This window comes from Aptenodytes patagonicus, chromosome Z (assembly GCF_965638725.1).
Source record: "Aptenodytes patagonicus chromosome Z, bAptPat1.pri.cur, whole genome shotgun sequence".
NCBI lineage: Eukaryota > Metazoa > Chordata > Aves > Sphenisciformes > Spheniscidae > Aptenodytes > Aptenodytes patagonicus.
The window spans coordinates 14,918,398-14,935,853 of NC_134982.1; the positions used below are offsets into that span (position 1 = coordinate 14,918,398).

General features: G+C 37.7%; 1 protein-coding gene across 1 annotated transcript in view; it reads right to left on the minus strand.

Annotated features, from left to right (window-relative positions):
- Positions 1 to 16,487, minus strand: part of CPLANE1 (ciliogenesis and planar polarity effector complex subunit 1) — a 66,578-nt gene extending 50,091 nt beyond the window's left edge. The window contains exons 1-15 of the mRNA XM_076361818.1: positions 16,465 to 16,487; positions 15,726 to 15,820; positions 15,445 to 15,585; positions 14,455 to 14,587; positions 14,141 to 14,260; positions 13,046 to 13,275; positions 12,586 to 12,692; positions 10,714 to 10,870; positions 9,825 to 9,928; positions 9,487 to 9,669; positions 7,784 to 8,033; positions 6,562 to 6,714; positions 4,878 to 5,638; positions 1,986 to 2,170; positions 316 to 396 (exon numbers count right to left, since the gene is read on the minus strand). Coding sequence (XP_076217933.1) covers positions 316 to 396; positions 1,986 to 2,170; positions 4,878 to 5,638; positions 6,562 to 6,714; positions 7,784 to 8,033; positions 9,487 to 9,669; positions 9,825 to 9,928; positions 10,714 to 10,870; positions 12,586 to 12,692; positions 13,046 to 13,275; positions 14,141 to 14,260; positions 14,455 to 14,587; positions 15,445 to 15,525 — 2,545 coding nt within the window. The 5' untranslated portion in view covers positions 15,526 to 15,585; positions 15,726 to 15,820; positions 16,465 to 16,487. The remainder of the gene's footprint in view (positions 1 to 315; positions 397 to 1,985; positions 2,171 to 4,877; positions 5,639 to 6,561; positions 6,715 to 7,783; positions 8,034 to 9,486; positions 9,670 to 9,824; positions 9,929 to 10,713; positions 10,871 to 12,585; positions 12,693 to 13,045; positions 13,276 to 14,140; positions 14,261 to 14,454; positions 14,588 to 15,444; positions 15,586 to 15,725; positions 15,821 to 16,464) is intronic.
- Between the last annotated feature and the right edge of the window lie 969 nt (positions 16,488 to 17,456).

The window sequence follows — 17,456 nt, forward strand, 5'->3', positions numbered from 1 at the left end:
ACTAAAGGAATTGATTTTTGTTTGTCAGTTTTTCATTGTCTCTTTCTTGCTCAGAAATATACCCAGAGCTTGTCTGTACCAAGTACTTCATAATCACAAGAAAACTGGTATTAAAATAGAAATGCATGGAATTTTCTCAGGGAGCAATCAGACTTAAGTTTTGACTGGTCTCTATTCAAATCCCAGCTTAATTTCAAGTATGCATCCTTTATGCGTCTTGCCCTCTTTTTCTGAAGGGCAGGGAGTCACAAATAACTACATAAAGTGATTATACAACTTACCCCCTCCACCCCCAAAAAAGATTTCATCCCTTACCTTTTGCCTTGATTTCACAAAGAGATCTTTTCCAAATTTCCACAGATTCCCTGTATGAGCCTAAAAGGAACTTCTCCTCACCTATAAAAGTCACATATGTAACAAATTAAAAGCTCTACATCGTTAGTTTTACCTGTGCAAACACACATGCACTTACTTCAGCATTACAGATTTATGAAAAGCAGAGTAAAATATGTGAGTCTCCAGCAAATTTCTATTGTCTGAGCTAAATCTAAGCTTTGAGCATCTGAGAGAAGCTAACTTTGAATACCCCTCCCCACCTTTTTTTTAATCGCTAAATCACTATTAAATGAAAAAATTGATTCGGGTTATAATCACTCCTACAAGGTTTTCAATAATTAGGTTATTTTTTTAGATTACACAAGGTTATAAATGTTAACTATGGTTAGAAACTTCAGTATTGAAAACCCACAATAGTTTATTAACGGGGAAGAGCATTTTCTCTTATCTGTTTTCATATTTCCTATGATGTGGAAGATGTTTTTTCATTGTAAAAAGTAGTTGTAAAATTATTTAGCAAGTTGAACATATTTTTTCAGTGTAAAAGCACTTTCAAACAACAGGTCTATGGACTGCTACACATTTCATCTGTCTAAATGTCACCTCTCCACCTCTACTCCCATTCCGATTTTTAATCCATTGGTCAATTCCTAAATACTTTGACAGAAAGGTAACTAAAAGAGCACAGCTCCTGGGCAAAGGAGGAAAAAAAAAAAGTGTAAAAATAGCACTACCATAGAAGAAAAGACAAGGACAAATTTGCCACTCTATCCTGCTTATCAGCAGCTAGCCAGTTCAGGTATTGGCTGGCCCATCAGCATATATGTTACTCTAGCTCATCCATAAACCGTGCCCTATCTATTTAGCAAACTGAATGTAAATAAAGAATATAAGGAATGGGTGGAAAGGAAGGGTGGGAAGTTGCATGTATTGTTAGGATGAGTGAAAGAGACATGAAGGAGCTAATGTATTGTACGGAATGATGCAGGAAGAGAAGCTGTATTTAAGGGAGAGAGATCAAGAATATGGAGAGGAAACAGAACTGCGGTGGGAGACATAAATGGGAAGTTGGGCTTATTAGTGTGGAAGGGGAAAGGAATATAGAGCATAGGACAGTAATGTGTAGGAAATTAGGCTACAACCATATACTGTTTGGAAAATAAATATGCTAGATTTAGTGTAACCTAGTGTAAAAGACTTAATTAGATGCTTAGTTGAGGCTGACTACATTCATGTACACAAAAAGCTCATGCCCACTGTGATTACATGGAGTGAACAGGATTTCTACATAGAAATCCACTAAGAGACACATTGTGATGCCCATCTACTTCAGAGGAAATAATACAGTACAAATGAGATCAGAATTCAGATCCTGCATTCAGATTCTCTAGGACATGATTCAAAGCAAACTGAAGTCAGTAGTGGTTTTTTATTTAGCTCAACAAGCTCTAAAGATTATAATACAATCTACAGGTGTACTGGGACATGAAGTATTTAAGAGAGAGTTCTGATCAGAATTTTAAGAGAAGTGCCTTTTAAAATCTGGTGGTCAGTTACTGATTGTCATTAAGTTGGACCTAATTTTCCTAGTATTCAGTTAACCATGCAACTACCTAACAAACATTTGTAGTTCTTTTCAAACTACTAACCAGATACAGAATTAATCTTCAAATGTTGTTCTAAGGTCACTCCTGAAGACTGGAGGGTAGCTTGTATATGACTTAAAAGTGATGAGACAACAGACTCTTCTTCTGCATTCTTGTCCACTTTTCTGTTTAGCTGCATCTGATACCAAACCACTTTCTTATACAATAATCGCCACAGTACAATAAACCTGTAGTTCAAGAAGTATAATATTACGAAAATCATCAAAAGTTAATGAAGTTACTTACATCGATTTCTTATTTTCTTATATTTTGCATTATGTGTCTGAAAACTGAATTATATTTTATGTTAACAACTACTTTCTTGACTTCAATGAGGGGAAAAAAATGAAACACTTTTTGCCTTGTTTTTTGTTTTTTGATGAACAAACATTGATTCTTCTGAATTTGTGTAAATGCAGCAAACTACTTCAAGCACCCAAACACACTCAAAATGAATCCCTTGTTATCTAAACAATGGGAAAATGAAATAACCTAGATAAACCTCAAAACAGGTATCAGTGTCTTTACAAACAAGACTGATTAAAAATACAATGAAAGCATAACACAGAAAAGCAAAGGCAGGGAAACAAAAGACTGCAGAGCATGTTTTTAGGGCTGGCAAGTCCCTGCTGCCCAGCACAGTACTATTAGATGTACCAGCTCAGATATGTAACAAGCTTGCTGATACAAGCAAATACACATTCCCAGAGACTTGAAAAAGCTTGCACAGAACTGCAACACATCTGCATCATCTTCTCTAGTGCTACTGCTTCCATTATTAATACATACAGAGTGAGTCATATGCACAGTGCTCAGTAACTGGAGCACAATTAATGAAAAACATGGATTATCTTCTCAGAGACAACTGAAATTTGCCTATCAAATTTGCAGTGAACACAGTATTATATTTTAAGCTTACTGAAGAAATACATTTTACTGTAGTAAGATTAAATTTGTGAGTTATAATGCTTCTTAGGTTCTAAGTCTCTGGAAAGGAACCGCTTGTTCATTTGATTAACACACTTGGATTCATCTGAGTTCTGCAGTAGAGAAATACTCCAGTGATAGTAATATTCTTTCCCAGTAGTTGGATAGTACACTTCAGTTTAAGCTTCTTTCAAGTTTATGCGTCTATCTTCAAAGAAGAAATAGCTCTGATAGTCTAATAAGCTTCCACACACTGGGGTTTTTCTTATTGCTCTGGGACACCGTATCCATAATCAAGTGCAAACTTTGCTGACTAAATTGATACTGTAAATATATTGCATATGAGCAGCCTCTTGGCTCCATGGAGTTTGGGACTTCTGCATGGGAAGGAGTGGAATGGCCAAGAGGCAGTAAAAGCTGCAATACCGGGACTGATGCTGCACTACCAGACCTGGTGTGAGCTGTTAACCCGCCAATTATCTCTGAACTGATATGCAGTAAAGTCACAATAACTGAACTATATTCAACTATAGGTCTGAGCCCTGATCTGCATGCTTTAATAGATTATCACGCTTTTCCATGGAGTATGACACAGAAAAGAAACAAAAGGATGTTGTAATTACTGTATAACTGAGAAATAAAATTGTTGTTCCAACATAGAGAATCATAGAATCATTTAGGTTGGAAAGGACCTTCAAGATCATTGAGTCCAACCGTTAGCCTATCACAGCCAAGTCCACCACTAAACCATGTCCCTAAGCACCACATCTATACGTCTTTCAAATACCTCCAGGGATGGGGACTCAACCACTTCCCTGGGCAGCCTGTTCAGTGCTGTCACACCTTCAGTGAAGAAATTTTTCCTGATATCCAACCTAAACCTCCCCTGGTGCAATTTGAGGCCGTTTCCTCTTGTCCTATCACTTGTTACTGGGGAAAAGAGACCGACACCCACCTCGCTACAACCTCCTTTCACGTAGTTGTAGAGAGCGACAAGGTCTCCCCTCAGCCTCCTCTTCTCCAGGCTAAACAACCCCAGTTCCCTCAGCCGCTCCTCAGAAGACTTGTTCTCCAGACCCTTCACCAGCTTCATTGCTCTTCTTTGGACACGCTCCAGCACCTCAACGTCCTTCTTGTAGTGAGGGGCCCAAAACTGAACACAGTAGTCGAGGTGCGGCCTCACCAGTGCCGAGTACAGGGGCACGATCACTTCCCTACTCCTGCTGGCCACACTATTTCTGATACAGGCCAGGGTGCCATTGGCCTTCTTGGCCGCCTGGGCACACTGCTGGCTCATAGTCGATGAGCCAACACCCCCAGATCCTTTTCTGCCAGGCAGCTTTCCAGCCACTCTTCCCCAAGCCTGTAGCGCTGCATGGGGTTGTTGTGGCCGAAGTGCAGGACCCGGCACTTGGCCTTGTTGAACCTCACACAGATCGATCTTGGCCCATTGATCCAACCTGTCCAGGTCCCTCTGCAGAGCCTTCCTACCCTCGAGCAGATCAACACTCCCGCCCAACTTGGTATCGTCTGCAAACTTGCCGAGGGTGCACTTGATCTCCTTGTCAAGATCACTGATAAAGATATTAAACAGAACTGGCCCCCATACAGTGCCCTGGGGAACACCACTTGTGACCGGCCGCCAACTGGATTTAACTCCATTCGCCACCACTCTTTGGGCCCAGCCACCCAGCCAGTTTTTTACCCAGCAAAGCGTGCGCCCGTCCAAGCTGTGAGCAGCCAGTTTCTCCAGGAGAATGCAGTAGGAAACGGTGTCAAAAGCTTTACTAAAGTCTAGGTAGACAACATCCACAGCCTTTTCCTCATCCACTAAGCAGGTCACCGTGTCATGGAAAGAGATGAGGTTAGTCAAGCAGGACCTGCCTTTCCTGAACCCATGCTGACTGGGCCTGATCGCCTGCTTGTCCTGTGTATTTTTTTTTTTCCCCATGCAAAGATCATTCATACCTTTTTTCTGTTTTTGCATCATGGTTTACTGCTTGAGGAGGCTCTCCAAGCAGAGATTTCAGTGAGCTGAATTGCTGAGTAGTACTCTCATCAAGAACTAGGAAAACAGGCACAGTGAGGGAGTCAAGTTCCACGAGACTACTACCATGAGAAGATGCAAAAAAATTCTCATGCTGTAGCATGCACACGCTACTTAGAGTGTGAGAAACCATTTTCAAAAGACAGAAGCATGCCAAAAGGTTTTTTGAGAACAACTGATCTTGTTGCTGTATAAGCATCAGTTTTAAAGTTTGTAATGTCAGCTTTGCCATGTGCCCAGTCAGACTGGCTCTTGAATGCCAGTATAAGACAGTTAAACACTGCTGAAAATATTTTAGAACACAATGCATCCAGTGCGTATTCTTCACAGACTTGTTTAAAGATGCATGCTGGTTTAGCAAAGAACATTTCACAAACTGAAGAATGTTGAAAAAGTGGATAATGCAGTTCACTATGTAATTCAGCAACGTATCTTTCTCTTCCATATTTTTTGAAATCCCTATCTGCCATGCAACAAGGAGGTTTTTCTGAATGGAATATAGTTCCACTGATAATTTATCTTTTTCTTCAGTATTGTCTTTTGCATGGATAGTATCAAACATTGACGCAAATTCTAAGTGGCCTTGATCAGTTTTACCAACAAATGAATGGATTCTTTGGCTATAGAAGCTGGGAGGGCTGTTGCAAAACTGTTTTTCGTCATCTGATTCTTCTTCATAATCCTAAATCAGGCAAAAGAAAAAAAAAATCAACAGTTTAATTCAAGTCTATTGAAAGAGAGCATAATCTGCAAGGAATCACCATTTAGTCAATCTCACAAATGAAATCTTTCTGCCTAATTAACTTGCTTAATTGCTAATAAGTTTAATTCACAGCAGTTTCATCTAGATCTCAAACTAAATGTGGCTATTTGGAATAGTTGTGCAGACAGAAATTAAATTACCTAACAACAACAATAAAAAAAAAATTACACTGTAAACACAGCAGTAGTTTTTATACCAGAAAATGAAACCCTATCCTTTATTAAGCCCGGAGTATGAGGAAGAGTTTTTTCCAGACACCTGTAAGATACGAAAGCCTTTCAACAAAAACTCAAAAACTTCAAAGAACAAATAAAAAAACAAAAGCATGAAAAGGAATTGGGAAAGGCTGCACAATAACTTTGATCACAGAGCCATTCTTCCAAAAGACATGTACAAGTTTTGGAATTGATGGAAGAATCCTCTACAACTGAGGACAAACATCTTATTTACTAAGGATAATAATATTGTACTTCTTATTAATATACTTTACAGCCCCAGTATATTTAGTACTCTAATGTCACATTTTATTATAAAGTGAAGTTAAAGTATTAAACTACAATAAACTGATGTATATATAGATTAGTATGTATTTTTCAAAAAGTTAATGCACTGCTGAAAGAAATAAGATGTTTGAAAGTAAAAATCAAGTATCAGTTGAGAAAAATAACCATATTCCTTGCACCTATAAAGAACATGAGAATTTAACCAATATCAAATTACTTTAAATGTACCAAGTAAGAGCAAATATGCCTATATTATTTGAAAAAAATATTCTTTACATTTAGAATACCTTAAAATTAAATCATTTGCATAATTTTAAGTAGAAAAATGCTATTAAGTACCAGTAAATCCATGGTTTTCTCACTCATTTCTGTTGTGTCTTCTTCCAGGAATTTCGGAATGGTGGAAAAGATGGAACTTTGGTTTTGAGCGTGTTTTAAAAGACTAGCTTTTAAAGACAACAGTGATCGTAAACACAGAGTTCTCCCTTTAAACTAAAAGAAATTACAAGAAGGCAAAACATATTATCTGTCTCTAGCAAGATCAAACCAGACACTTTCTAAACAAAACAAGGAAATTGCTCCCTTCTGCAAAAAGCTTCAGTTTAAAAGTCCAAGACAGAAAGGGAGAACAGGTCAGCAGGCACATTTCACAGAAACAAACTATCATTTGACCATGTTTCAGGAATGCAGAATTTTCTCAGCACCAGACAACTTCGCTTTGCTCCATGCTGAAAGAATCTGCTTTCTTGATCCCTGACATGATCCTACAGTATTGTAGGGCTTTCTTGCATTCTTACTAGTAACATATCTCTTTAAATCCTCAAATCCTTGCCCACTCTTCTAGCTTATGCATGAATACCATCGTAACTCACTTCTCCAAAAATCCAAAATACAAACTGAATTGGGAGAGAAGTTGCATTCCATCAGCAAACGCAGAAATTCTGAACTTAATATGTATTATATCTTAAGTGGTTGGCAACAGCTGCAGGACCTCTTCCTTCAAAGGTTTCCCTTCTCTCAGACTTAGCTCAATTTAGAAGGGACAGAAAAATAAAAAATGCTTTAAGCAAGCTTTAATTCACAGCCTCAATTGAGGACCTAGTGGACACATGCACACAGCACCATTGGGACTGTTGCTGACTGCTCTAAAACAGCAGCAGCCTAAGATAGAGAGGTTTTATAGAATCCTTTCTGCATCGTTCTGAAAGGATGAGTTGGTCAGAGTAGCATAGTAACTGTCAATGCTCTGAACCCACTCTATAGATATAGAAATCCCAATTTCTTTTACAGTTCCAGAAAGAATATATAGTGACAGTTAAGACTGTCCCCTTTACTACATTTTACTGAAAGGTCACCCAGACATCAAAGGAATAAAATTACAGAGAAAATTGTGTATTCATTGTTTTCCAGATCAACACTATTCTCAAAACAACTTTATAATTCAAAGGAATTTATACAAATATCACAGTAAACTAAATTGAGGTACTCAGTTTAAAAATTATGCATTTTTATACACATGAAGTTTTTTACTTAAAGCCTACAAAATAATTCATAACCCTACCTTGGAGTTCAGCAAATTCTGACGGATATTTTCAAGCCGTTGGGTTGAATCAAGCAAAAGGGATCTTATAAATCCTGATGGTGAAAGGTTGTTAGGAAATCTAAGCACTGTTATCATGTATCCATCAGAGACAATGAGGTAGGGTAATCTTGAATGTGAAGCAACAGAGAATCTCTGTCTCATAAGGTCACTTTCAGAAGCTGAAGAACCAAGAGACTGACTAGAGTCTTGACAAAAAGAGTGCTGCTGTCTAAAATAAAGATACATCAAAAAATAAGAAGCAACTATCATACTTAATAATCATGAACAGAACAGAGAAGAAATAACTTATGAACGTTTAATACCACTCACACTACTGTCCCAATAGGTCCATTCAGAATTCTACGGAAGTGCCTACATTTTTGCAGGATGAGCACTCTGGATAACACTATTTATGCTTGCAAGATGCCAGTATTTTGCTGCAGTTGCAACTTTTTAAATTTAAAGGAAAATAAAAACAGCTTTCAGTATTATTTTATTATTTCATTAATAACTATTATATGTATTTTTTCACAATTTTACTTTAAATTTCTATATCACACTTTCTTATCTAGCTCTTATTGTGTATGACAAGTGCTTGAAAATGAAATTTTAAGTAGCTTCTAATAAAGTCAAGTATGAAAAACAAAACATACCTTAAGATCTGAATCTTAGTATTTCAGAATCAGTTGAGACGTTCAACAGAAATATTTTATGTCAACATACAAGTCGTCTCTTACAAAAGAGGTCTTACAAAGTCTTTTCTTACAAAGAAATCACTCCTTACTGGGTTCCAGAAAGCTGTGTTTGCATGTATTCTAATATTAGCCCCATAATACTTTGAAATAATGTGTAAAATTACTGGGGGGTTTTTTGTTTCTTAAATTCCAAAAGTTAGTAGATTACTTGAAAACAAAGTAGCTGCATACATTCAATAAATAACCATAATTAAGATATTTTAATATATTTTAATATCTGATTTTTTCAACCAGACAGTGTAAGAAGGTATTATAATGCTTTGAATGTTCTCATGAGCTGTTACATTTACACAGTATCTGGCTTTAGCCACTCACAATTAATAAGATTTAAAAAAAAAAATATTAAAGTTTAGATACTATTTTGTTTCCTCTAGTTATTCAGACTGTGTTACTTTTTGTAACTTTCCATTTATGCTAAAAAGTGTTATGAGAGATCCTTTATTCCCCCATGCACCCAGCAGCATAATTTCAAAATTTAGTTCTGGAGTAGCCCCAAAAAACATTTAAAAAGCTAACTATTTTTTGTCCATGCAAATACGTTATTTACAAGATCTGATATGGAAACGTGATACAAAGTTCTATATGTAAAATTACATAGTGAGCAGAGAAATACCACTGGACTAAAATAAATCTGCACTTTTAGTACTTCTGTAAGTTTAATTCGTTCTTACATCATAAAAACATGCTTTTTTTAATTACTACTAAATTCAAACACTTTTAAAAAACCAAATCACTTAATGTATACTTGCATTGTCACAATGCCAATTTTCATCATGACAAACCATTATAAGAAATAGAACTATGAATGAGAAACAGATATTGAGAAGACACACGAAAAGCAAAAGAGTGAATTTGAAAGATTAAGTTTCTGTAAAATTGTAAAAAATGTTAGAAAGTAATATATGATCACATGACAAATCCTTTTACCTGTATGTTATTAGTGGATGAAATGGAATAAACTCTGCTGGTCCAAATTCTACAGAGCAGCCAGAAGTAATCAAGGTCAGCAATTCACCCATACATGTCAATAAAATCAAAGATCCACGTTTTAACATGCAAGCCAAGAAAAGGCTATCAGGAGTCCAACTCATATCACCAACCCAGTAAGATCTAAATTGGGCAGGAAAAAATATTTTTCTCTGTCAAATTTCTGTATCAAAAGGTTAGGGTAGTTAAAAAAAAAAAACCCACAAAACCAACAACCCCGCCCCCAACACAAAACCAAAAAATCCACAACAGCAACAGAAACAATATCAATTACTGACCTGATAAACTTGGATGGGACCATGTTACTCTTGCTACTACAGCCTTTAAGGCTACCCGAAACAGTTACAAAATTCAATGTGTTTAAAAACAAAATCTGAGTTGCCTAGAAAGAAAATGTAAAGAAAACATAAGTGTTTGTATCAAAATGTCATTATTGTAAAAACCAATTTCTATTAGGAAGTTACACATTACATTTGATTTACTGGAAACATTATACATGAAAGTGACATTGCACTTCAATATTTATTACTATTTAGAGTATTAATTAATTTCTATACCTATTTCTACATTTGAAAAATAATTAAAGGTTATTATATACTCAATATATAATTCAATATTCTTTTTAACATAATTTTTTCTAAAATCCTCAAAATAATGTAAGATCCCTCTTCTCCAGTCTTGCTGGTGAATAACAACTGGAGCTTTGAAGGACTGCATCATGCCATCCTGGTACACTAAATAAGCTGGTCCATATTCCCTGTCATCATTAGCACTAAAAACTACATTAAGATTTTGCCTCAGAGTTGTTAGAAGGAATAACATTATGAAGTGGGAACATAACCTCCAACACATTAGGCTGAGGCCTGATTGAGAATCCTCCAGAATCTTCGCAGCTACGATGCAGTAACTGAAATTAATTTATTATTGTATTTCTTGGAAATTAGAAATGACAGAGGAACTTACAAGGATTTCTTAACTGAACAACAGCATTCAGAAGATTACAAGTTATGGCAGAATTTTTTAGCTATGGATATCAATGTGAATATAATCACATGTATCAATAAGAATGCTGAAAAATCACTCCTAAAAACGTGTTATTAAATCCTTGTTACCACTTAATTCAAACTGAACTAGTAGCTTAAATGATGTACTGTCTATCATTCATACCTTTGGATCAGTTTGATTAACAGCTACTGCAAGTAGAAGTCCATCTCTTGCAAATGCACATAGCAAAGCTCCTCTTGACTTTACAGACACACACCGAGGAACCAAATTAACAAGAGAACAAGTCTGCTGTACCCAGTGGATCTGGTATGGCAAAGAACTGAATACCAAAAAAAAAAAGACAACAAAACCAAGAGGTTACTCAGTTATGCTGAATGGGATGATTCATATATAGTAAAAAACCATGCAAGACAAAAACACGTAAAGCATGAACAATTTAAAAAAAAAAATCTATTTTTCTTCAAAAACTTTACAGATGAAAAATATTTTGTATTTACATGAGTTTAAAAATTATGTCTAGGCACTGAGAATTATTTTTATGGGACAGGAATTTGGGCTATATGTACAGAACATGCAAATAAATATAACTGCATGCTGTATAATCAAGGCATTTGCATTCTAGCCCGGAACAGCTTCCTCAGACAGTGTAACATCATCCAACACAGGAATACTCAGAATTCGAAAATGAAAATCAACAGTATGCTGCTATGAACAAAGAAGTTGTGGATGCCCCATCATTGGAAGTGTTCAAAGTCAGGTTAGACTGGGCTTCCAGCAACCTCATCTAGTGAAAGTTGTTCCTGCTCATGGCAGGGGGCGTTGGACTAGACTTTCTTTAAAGGTCCCTTCCAACTCAAACCATTCTATGATCCTAAAAAGATTCAAAACATGATAGAAAACACAAGAAAGATTCCATTTGCAAGCATGCCACCTAATAGACAAAAAATAAAGCATTAAACATGAAAAAATGAATTAAACAACAGTAAGCAATGAAATTGAGTGATATTTGGCATAAAGAAATTATGAGTAACGTGGCTGAGAAATGTGGTTACAATTTCAGTCTGCAAGTACTACAGTATATATATGCACTTCTACACTGGGAATGTTATGCTCTGTTTCATTTTTTGTATTACCAGAAAGGCATTACCATGCTACTGACAAACTGAGTGAAGAATGATACCGCTTAGTAGGGCAAGGAGGACATCATTACTAAGGTAGTACCAAAAGGGCATCATTTAACAAAAGCAGTTGTACCACAACAAATGTAGGGCAAAATTTTAGCATGTTACTCAACTTATACCTGCAAGGGACATATCCATTTAAACTCATACATACGTGTCTCTCACTTAGGAAGAGGAATGGACTATACATGTACTCAGGATTATTATCCAATTGCATTTTTAAAGTGGTTGTATAACTATTTCAGTACATGGTCCCAGCCCAGATGAAGAAACACACACACACTTACATAGTCTAGGCATAAGAGATGAAAAGCGGAACAGAAAACAAATAAAATATACAAATACGCATAATAAAGAAAAGAAAGAGGTATTCAGGGCATTCATGGCTGCACAGTATGCACTAGTAATATAAGAAAAACTAAGAAAAGGAAACTATCAGTGTGATGCAAAAATCTCCCTGACACTAACACACACGTGTGTGCAGGCATGCGTATGTATACATAGCTACCCACATACAGTGTTAAATATACTCACTTTTATTTAGGTGTAAGTTAATAATGAAGTATGGAATACATACATAAGTGCTGTTACATTAACCACATTTAAATACTTGAAAATGACCATATATGTCCATACATGGATCATATATATGCATATATTGTCCATATATGCATATATAATGTGGCACACTATGAACATACATATGCAAACATAATTAGATGCTTGTAACCATAGGCTAATTGGAGATCAATGTAAATGTGTTCGATAGCAGCTCTGAATCCCAGCTCTAAAGCACCTCATAATAAAAATCTTCCTCTTAAGCTAACGTAACTTCAAATACCTTTGAACTTACCTAACATATTTAAAGCTATTTTCATGCCATCGAAGAACCAAAAATGTGAGCACCAAACATTCTCCAGAGTAAAACACAAAAGAGCACAAACAGCAATCACCCAGTATCTGTGGAAAAAAACCCACAATTAAAACCAGAACAAACCCCAAAACCTGGTTACACACCCATTTTCTCTTTAATTATTTATATAGTTAGATCAACAGCTATTACAATTCAGACTAAATAACATAATGTTGTCATTCAGAAATATAAAGGCTGGCAAGAATACTACTGGGCCAGATAAACTTTGATCTGATCCAGTACGGCTGTTCTTATGTTGTCATTAAACCTAATACGAACTGAACGATTAAGCCTACACACAACACCAAAGAGGCAGACATTGCTCTCAAAATTCACTGTAGCTTCTGTGGCTCTAATTTACTTAAGAGACTAAATGATTGCTTAAGGGCTTATTTTTTACCTCATTTTGTATGAAAGCAGCATGCACTCCAATTTCTTTTTCTTCAGTAGAAGGCAACAGGACTGATTCATCAGACAAAATTTGTGTCCAACGCCCAGAAGAAGAATTTTTACAAAAGGATGTATTTTCATGTTCTGTGCTCTCCCACAAGAAGACACATGCTGTAGGAGTAGTTAATAGTGCCTTTCTGCCATCTCCAGATACGTACAAGTACAATCTCATTAAACACTCTGGGAAAAAAAACAACAAACACAACAATGTGCCAGAATAGTTTTTGCTCCTCTGTTAGATTTAGATTTAAAAAGAAAAGAGAAAGGCAATTTCTTTTCTTCTCCAGCACAAGAAATCCAAGCTGCCACCTTAAGTATCTTTCACTTCCAGCTTCATCACTGATAGTAGACCTTGGGCAGCAGTAATGTCAGATGGGATGCCCATTTTTATGCATTTTGTGAATTATCTTTCCCACAAGACTCAACCATTAGAGTTGTTTCCTGAGATTGTCTTTCTTGAAATCCACCTTTCATGAAAGCTATTAATAAATGTGTAAGTGTTCTACTGTCTATTACCTTCAGCTCCTAAATGCACTACTGATCTTCCCTGGAATGACAGAATTGCTTGTATAATACTTCACTTTACAGCCTGGTATCAGTGAGATTATTTAATACATGGCAATATTTGATATTTAAGTTTGCAAATACATGCCTTTACATTATTCTCTCCAGTTAGCATTTGTCATAAAAGCCTACCTACAGAATAAACTTCAAATTATGCATATAGTATTTACATCAGATATACGTCTGCTCTAAGGTATTGATAACCTAGTAAGAATGTTTTTCTACAGTTAAAAACTAACCATTAAAAATAAAATATTTACTGCATTTAAAAATAAATTACTATTTACAGACTACTAAATGCAAAAAACTGTACCATTCAAGTGACAAAAAGGACATTTGTCGAAGCTTAGCTAGCACACAAGTTATACAAATACAAAACAATGTGAGAATATAGCTTTTACTTGTTCAATAACACTTAACAAAAGGAAAACCACTTTCGCTCTATTCCTTTTTTCAAAAGACTAACTGGAAAAAAACCTACCTTGTGCTGCTGCAACTACTTTCCTAGACTCTTCGATTGCTGGCACAATTTTCAAGCAGTCCTGATCTTTATTCCAAAGAAACAGCTCTCCTGTTGTAAGTATTCCTGCCAACCAAGCACCTGTGTTCATTGGGAGAAGAGATGTTTTGAAGGATATTATTGTGAAGTACTTAAAACTACTTCCCTTCCATCTTAGCCACAGTTCTAAAGCTGACACTGAACTGACAGATCGTTTAGATATTCTATCTTTCTAAACGGTTACAACTACAAATAAAATAACATGAGTTCATAATACATAAAATATTATACTTAACCATTTCTTGATGTTGTTAAAACAACTACATTTTTCAACAATGACTGCAGCCGAGGGATTTTTTTTGTCTTCCCTGATGCCAGGTTAATTTCATTTATATGTTTATCACCTAGAAGAAAAATAGCCTCTTTTTCCTGTTGAAAGAAAAAAAAGCACTTAATTTTTTAAAACGTTATTTTCTACGTAAGCCTGTAAAATAGTGCAGATAAAAATTATTGGGGAAAAATCATTAAAAAAAAAAAGAAAATATGTTACAGCTTCAATTACCATATTAACGTCATTCTTTGGCACATTTGCTTTACAGTACAACATCATATCTAGCATCAACCTACAATGATGACGCATTTGGTTCACAGGTTTCAAACTACCAAACTAATTTTACAATCATTATTAAAAAGTTCTTCGATGTACATCAACTGAACTACCTGCCAACAAATGACAACACAACAAAAAATTAGACACTAGTTATCTCATCTTGTAGTGCTTAATTTTGTGAGATTTTTGCCAATGATTTCAACAGAAGAAGGAATTGGCCTTAAATGGTTACCTACCTAAACTCAAATAATATTATTAGAAGAAAAAAAATTTTAGCCTCATTTTATCAAAAAAGCTCAAGAAAACATATCTTTCAACAGATGCAGGATGGAATGGGAAAAAATTTTTGTTCACGATTTCCACCAATGTACTCTAAGAAAGATTATGAAAAACTAGAACCATCAAAACAACAATCTCATACAAGGGACAGGTCTTTTGGGGGGAAAAAAAAAAGAGAGTTCCCATTGTTTATCTGAGAAAGTTTGAATCTCCAGCCTCAAGTCAGTAAGACAGAAAAACAAGCTATTTATTTCAATAACTTTTAAGTGGGGTACATTCAACTCACTCTCCGTGGCTTTTTTTAGCCCTCTCCCTGTAAACAGAAGTGCAAAGTATTATATAATTAAAAAACCTACTTTTTGCAGAATTTTATTTAAATAAAAGTTATTACACTTACCTGTCCAATCCATGAGATGCGAGGCCATGGTTTTCTTTGCTTGATACATGTAGAGATGAGAACATCTAGCTTAATCTCCATTTTTATAAAACCTCTAGGTAACCATTATAAAAAAAAGCAAATAGTGGCTTTTTCATATAGCTATAGAGAATTTGAAGAGAGGAAAAAAAAAAGACAAGAATTTTTATTATTTGGGGAGTGGGACTAGAAGATGAGAATCTAGACACAAACTCTTAACTATAGCAGCTTCCTGCTAACACATAAACAGAACTGATGCTCACCTGTATTTCCAAACTAAAATAGCTATTTTCATTCACGTAGCTCACAGGCTATTTACAGTTCAGCCGTGAAGATTAGATGCTTGTTCCAGAAGGAGCTGAGAGAAAGGAGCCGCAAGACAAAGTACCTTGCTAAAAGTTCTAAGAAGAACGCAGAAAGCGAGGAAAACATACTGCAGCCTCCTAAGCGCAAGAGATCAGAAACTCAAGCGGAATACCAGCTGGGCTCCTTGCACACAGAGGGCCGGCTGCGTTTCAGACCCAAGTCCACGCAGAGAGAGGGGACAGGAGGAGAGCGTCCCCGCCTCGGAGCCACCTCCGGCCGCGGGGTGACAGAACGCGGTACACCCCACCACCGAAGGGGATCGGTGCCGGCCCCCAGGCTGCTGCCTCACGTTTTGGGGGATTTACTCGGGGGGCGGCACAGCCCCCGAAGCGAAGCAGAGCACGGGCAAGCCGCTTCCCCCTGCGGGGGCAGTAAGGGGCGGAACAGACTTCCCCTCCCTCCTCCAGGCGCCATCCACAAGAATCCCACCGCCACTTTTGCCCACGTCAGGGCAGAGACGGTCCCTCAGACTAACTCCGGCCCTCAGGACAGACAAAGGGAGACGGTGCGTGCCCAAATCGACGCTCACCACAATCGGCAGAGCCAGGGCGCTGATGGGCCGCCGCATGACCCAGGAGCCCGAACCCCGCCGCCACAGCCCCGGCCGTGCCGCGGCGCCGCCCGGGCCGCACTCACCCCCTCGTTACAGGAGCCGCCGCCGCCAACGGCTGCGAGTCAACGGCCGGAGGCGGGGCCCGGGCAGCGCAGTGCGCAGGCGCAGGGCCGAGCACGGCCCGACGGATTTCCTCTGCCCCGCAGCCGCTTCCCGGTCGTCCCGGTCGTCTCCGTGACCGGAGATTCCCTCACCACAAGAGCGGATCTCCGTTTGTCTCTCCGAGGCCCCTGGACGGGCCCCGCGTACGGCTTCCCTCTACCCTTCGCCTCTGATCCTGCCGGCTTGGCAAGCTGGGTAGAAGTCTCATGCGTTTTGGGAAAACGGACCGTGGGGACCTGATGAGCACCTCTCCCTCAGCGGGGAAAGGCGGGCACCACGTGCGCCTATGGCGGCAGGCCAGGGGCGGTAGGGCACGCTGCTGAGGATCCGTATGGGGGAATGTGCACCGTCATCAGTATTCGGAGATGGGGGGGGGAGGGGGATGAGCGACAGTACGAGGCACAGCTATGAGAGACCCTATAACGCTATCAAATGTAGGAATGCAGGTGAAATATAAGAAGTAGGGTGAGCAGACGGTCGCTTTGTTTCATCACCTTGAAGAAATGCCTTTGATTCCCCTTAAAGCAGCTATTCCCTCAAACTGGCTCTCGTTTCTCAAACCACTTTAGTCCCCTTCTACCTTTCCTTAACCACAATCTTGATTGAGAATGAGTAACATTGGAACAGAAGAAAAAAAGACCAACAGAAGTAATCATCCAATTGTTGATAATTTTGTTAATGAGAAGTGGTTCACGTTCATGTTGGTCAGTTACTTCCTTGTACTTGTCACCACTTGTTTCACCCACTTCATTAATCCACACACCCCCTCCTCTGATCTCAGGTTTCTACATCCCTCCAAATTTAAATTGGGAAACAGAAACTATCCTTTCTCCATCTGAGAGCAGAGCATGTACTATGAAAACAGAAGGCAGTGTCTACTCTGAAATTACCTGCAATCATCTGAAAAATATCA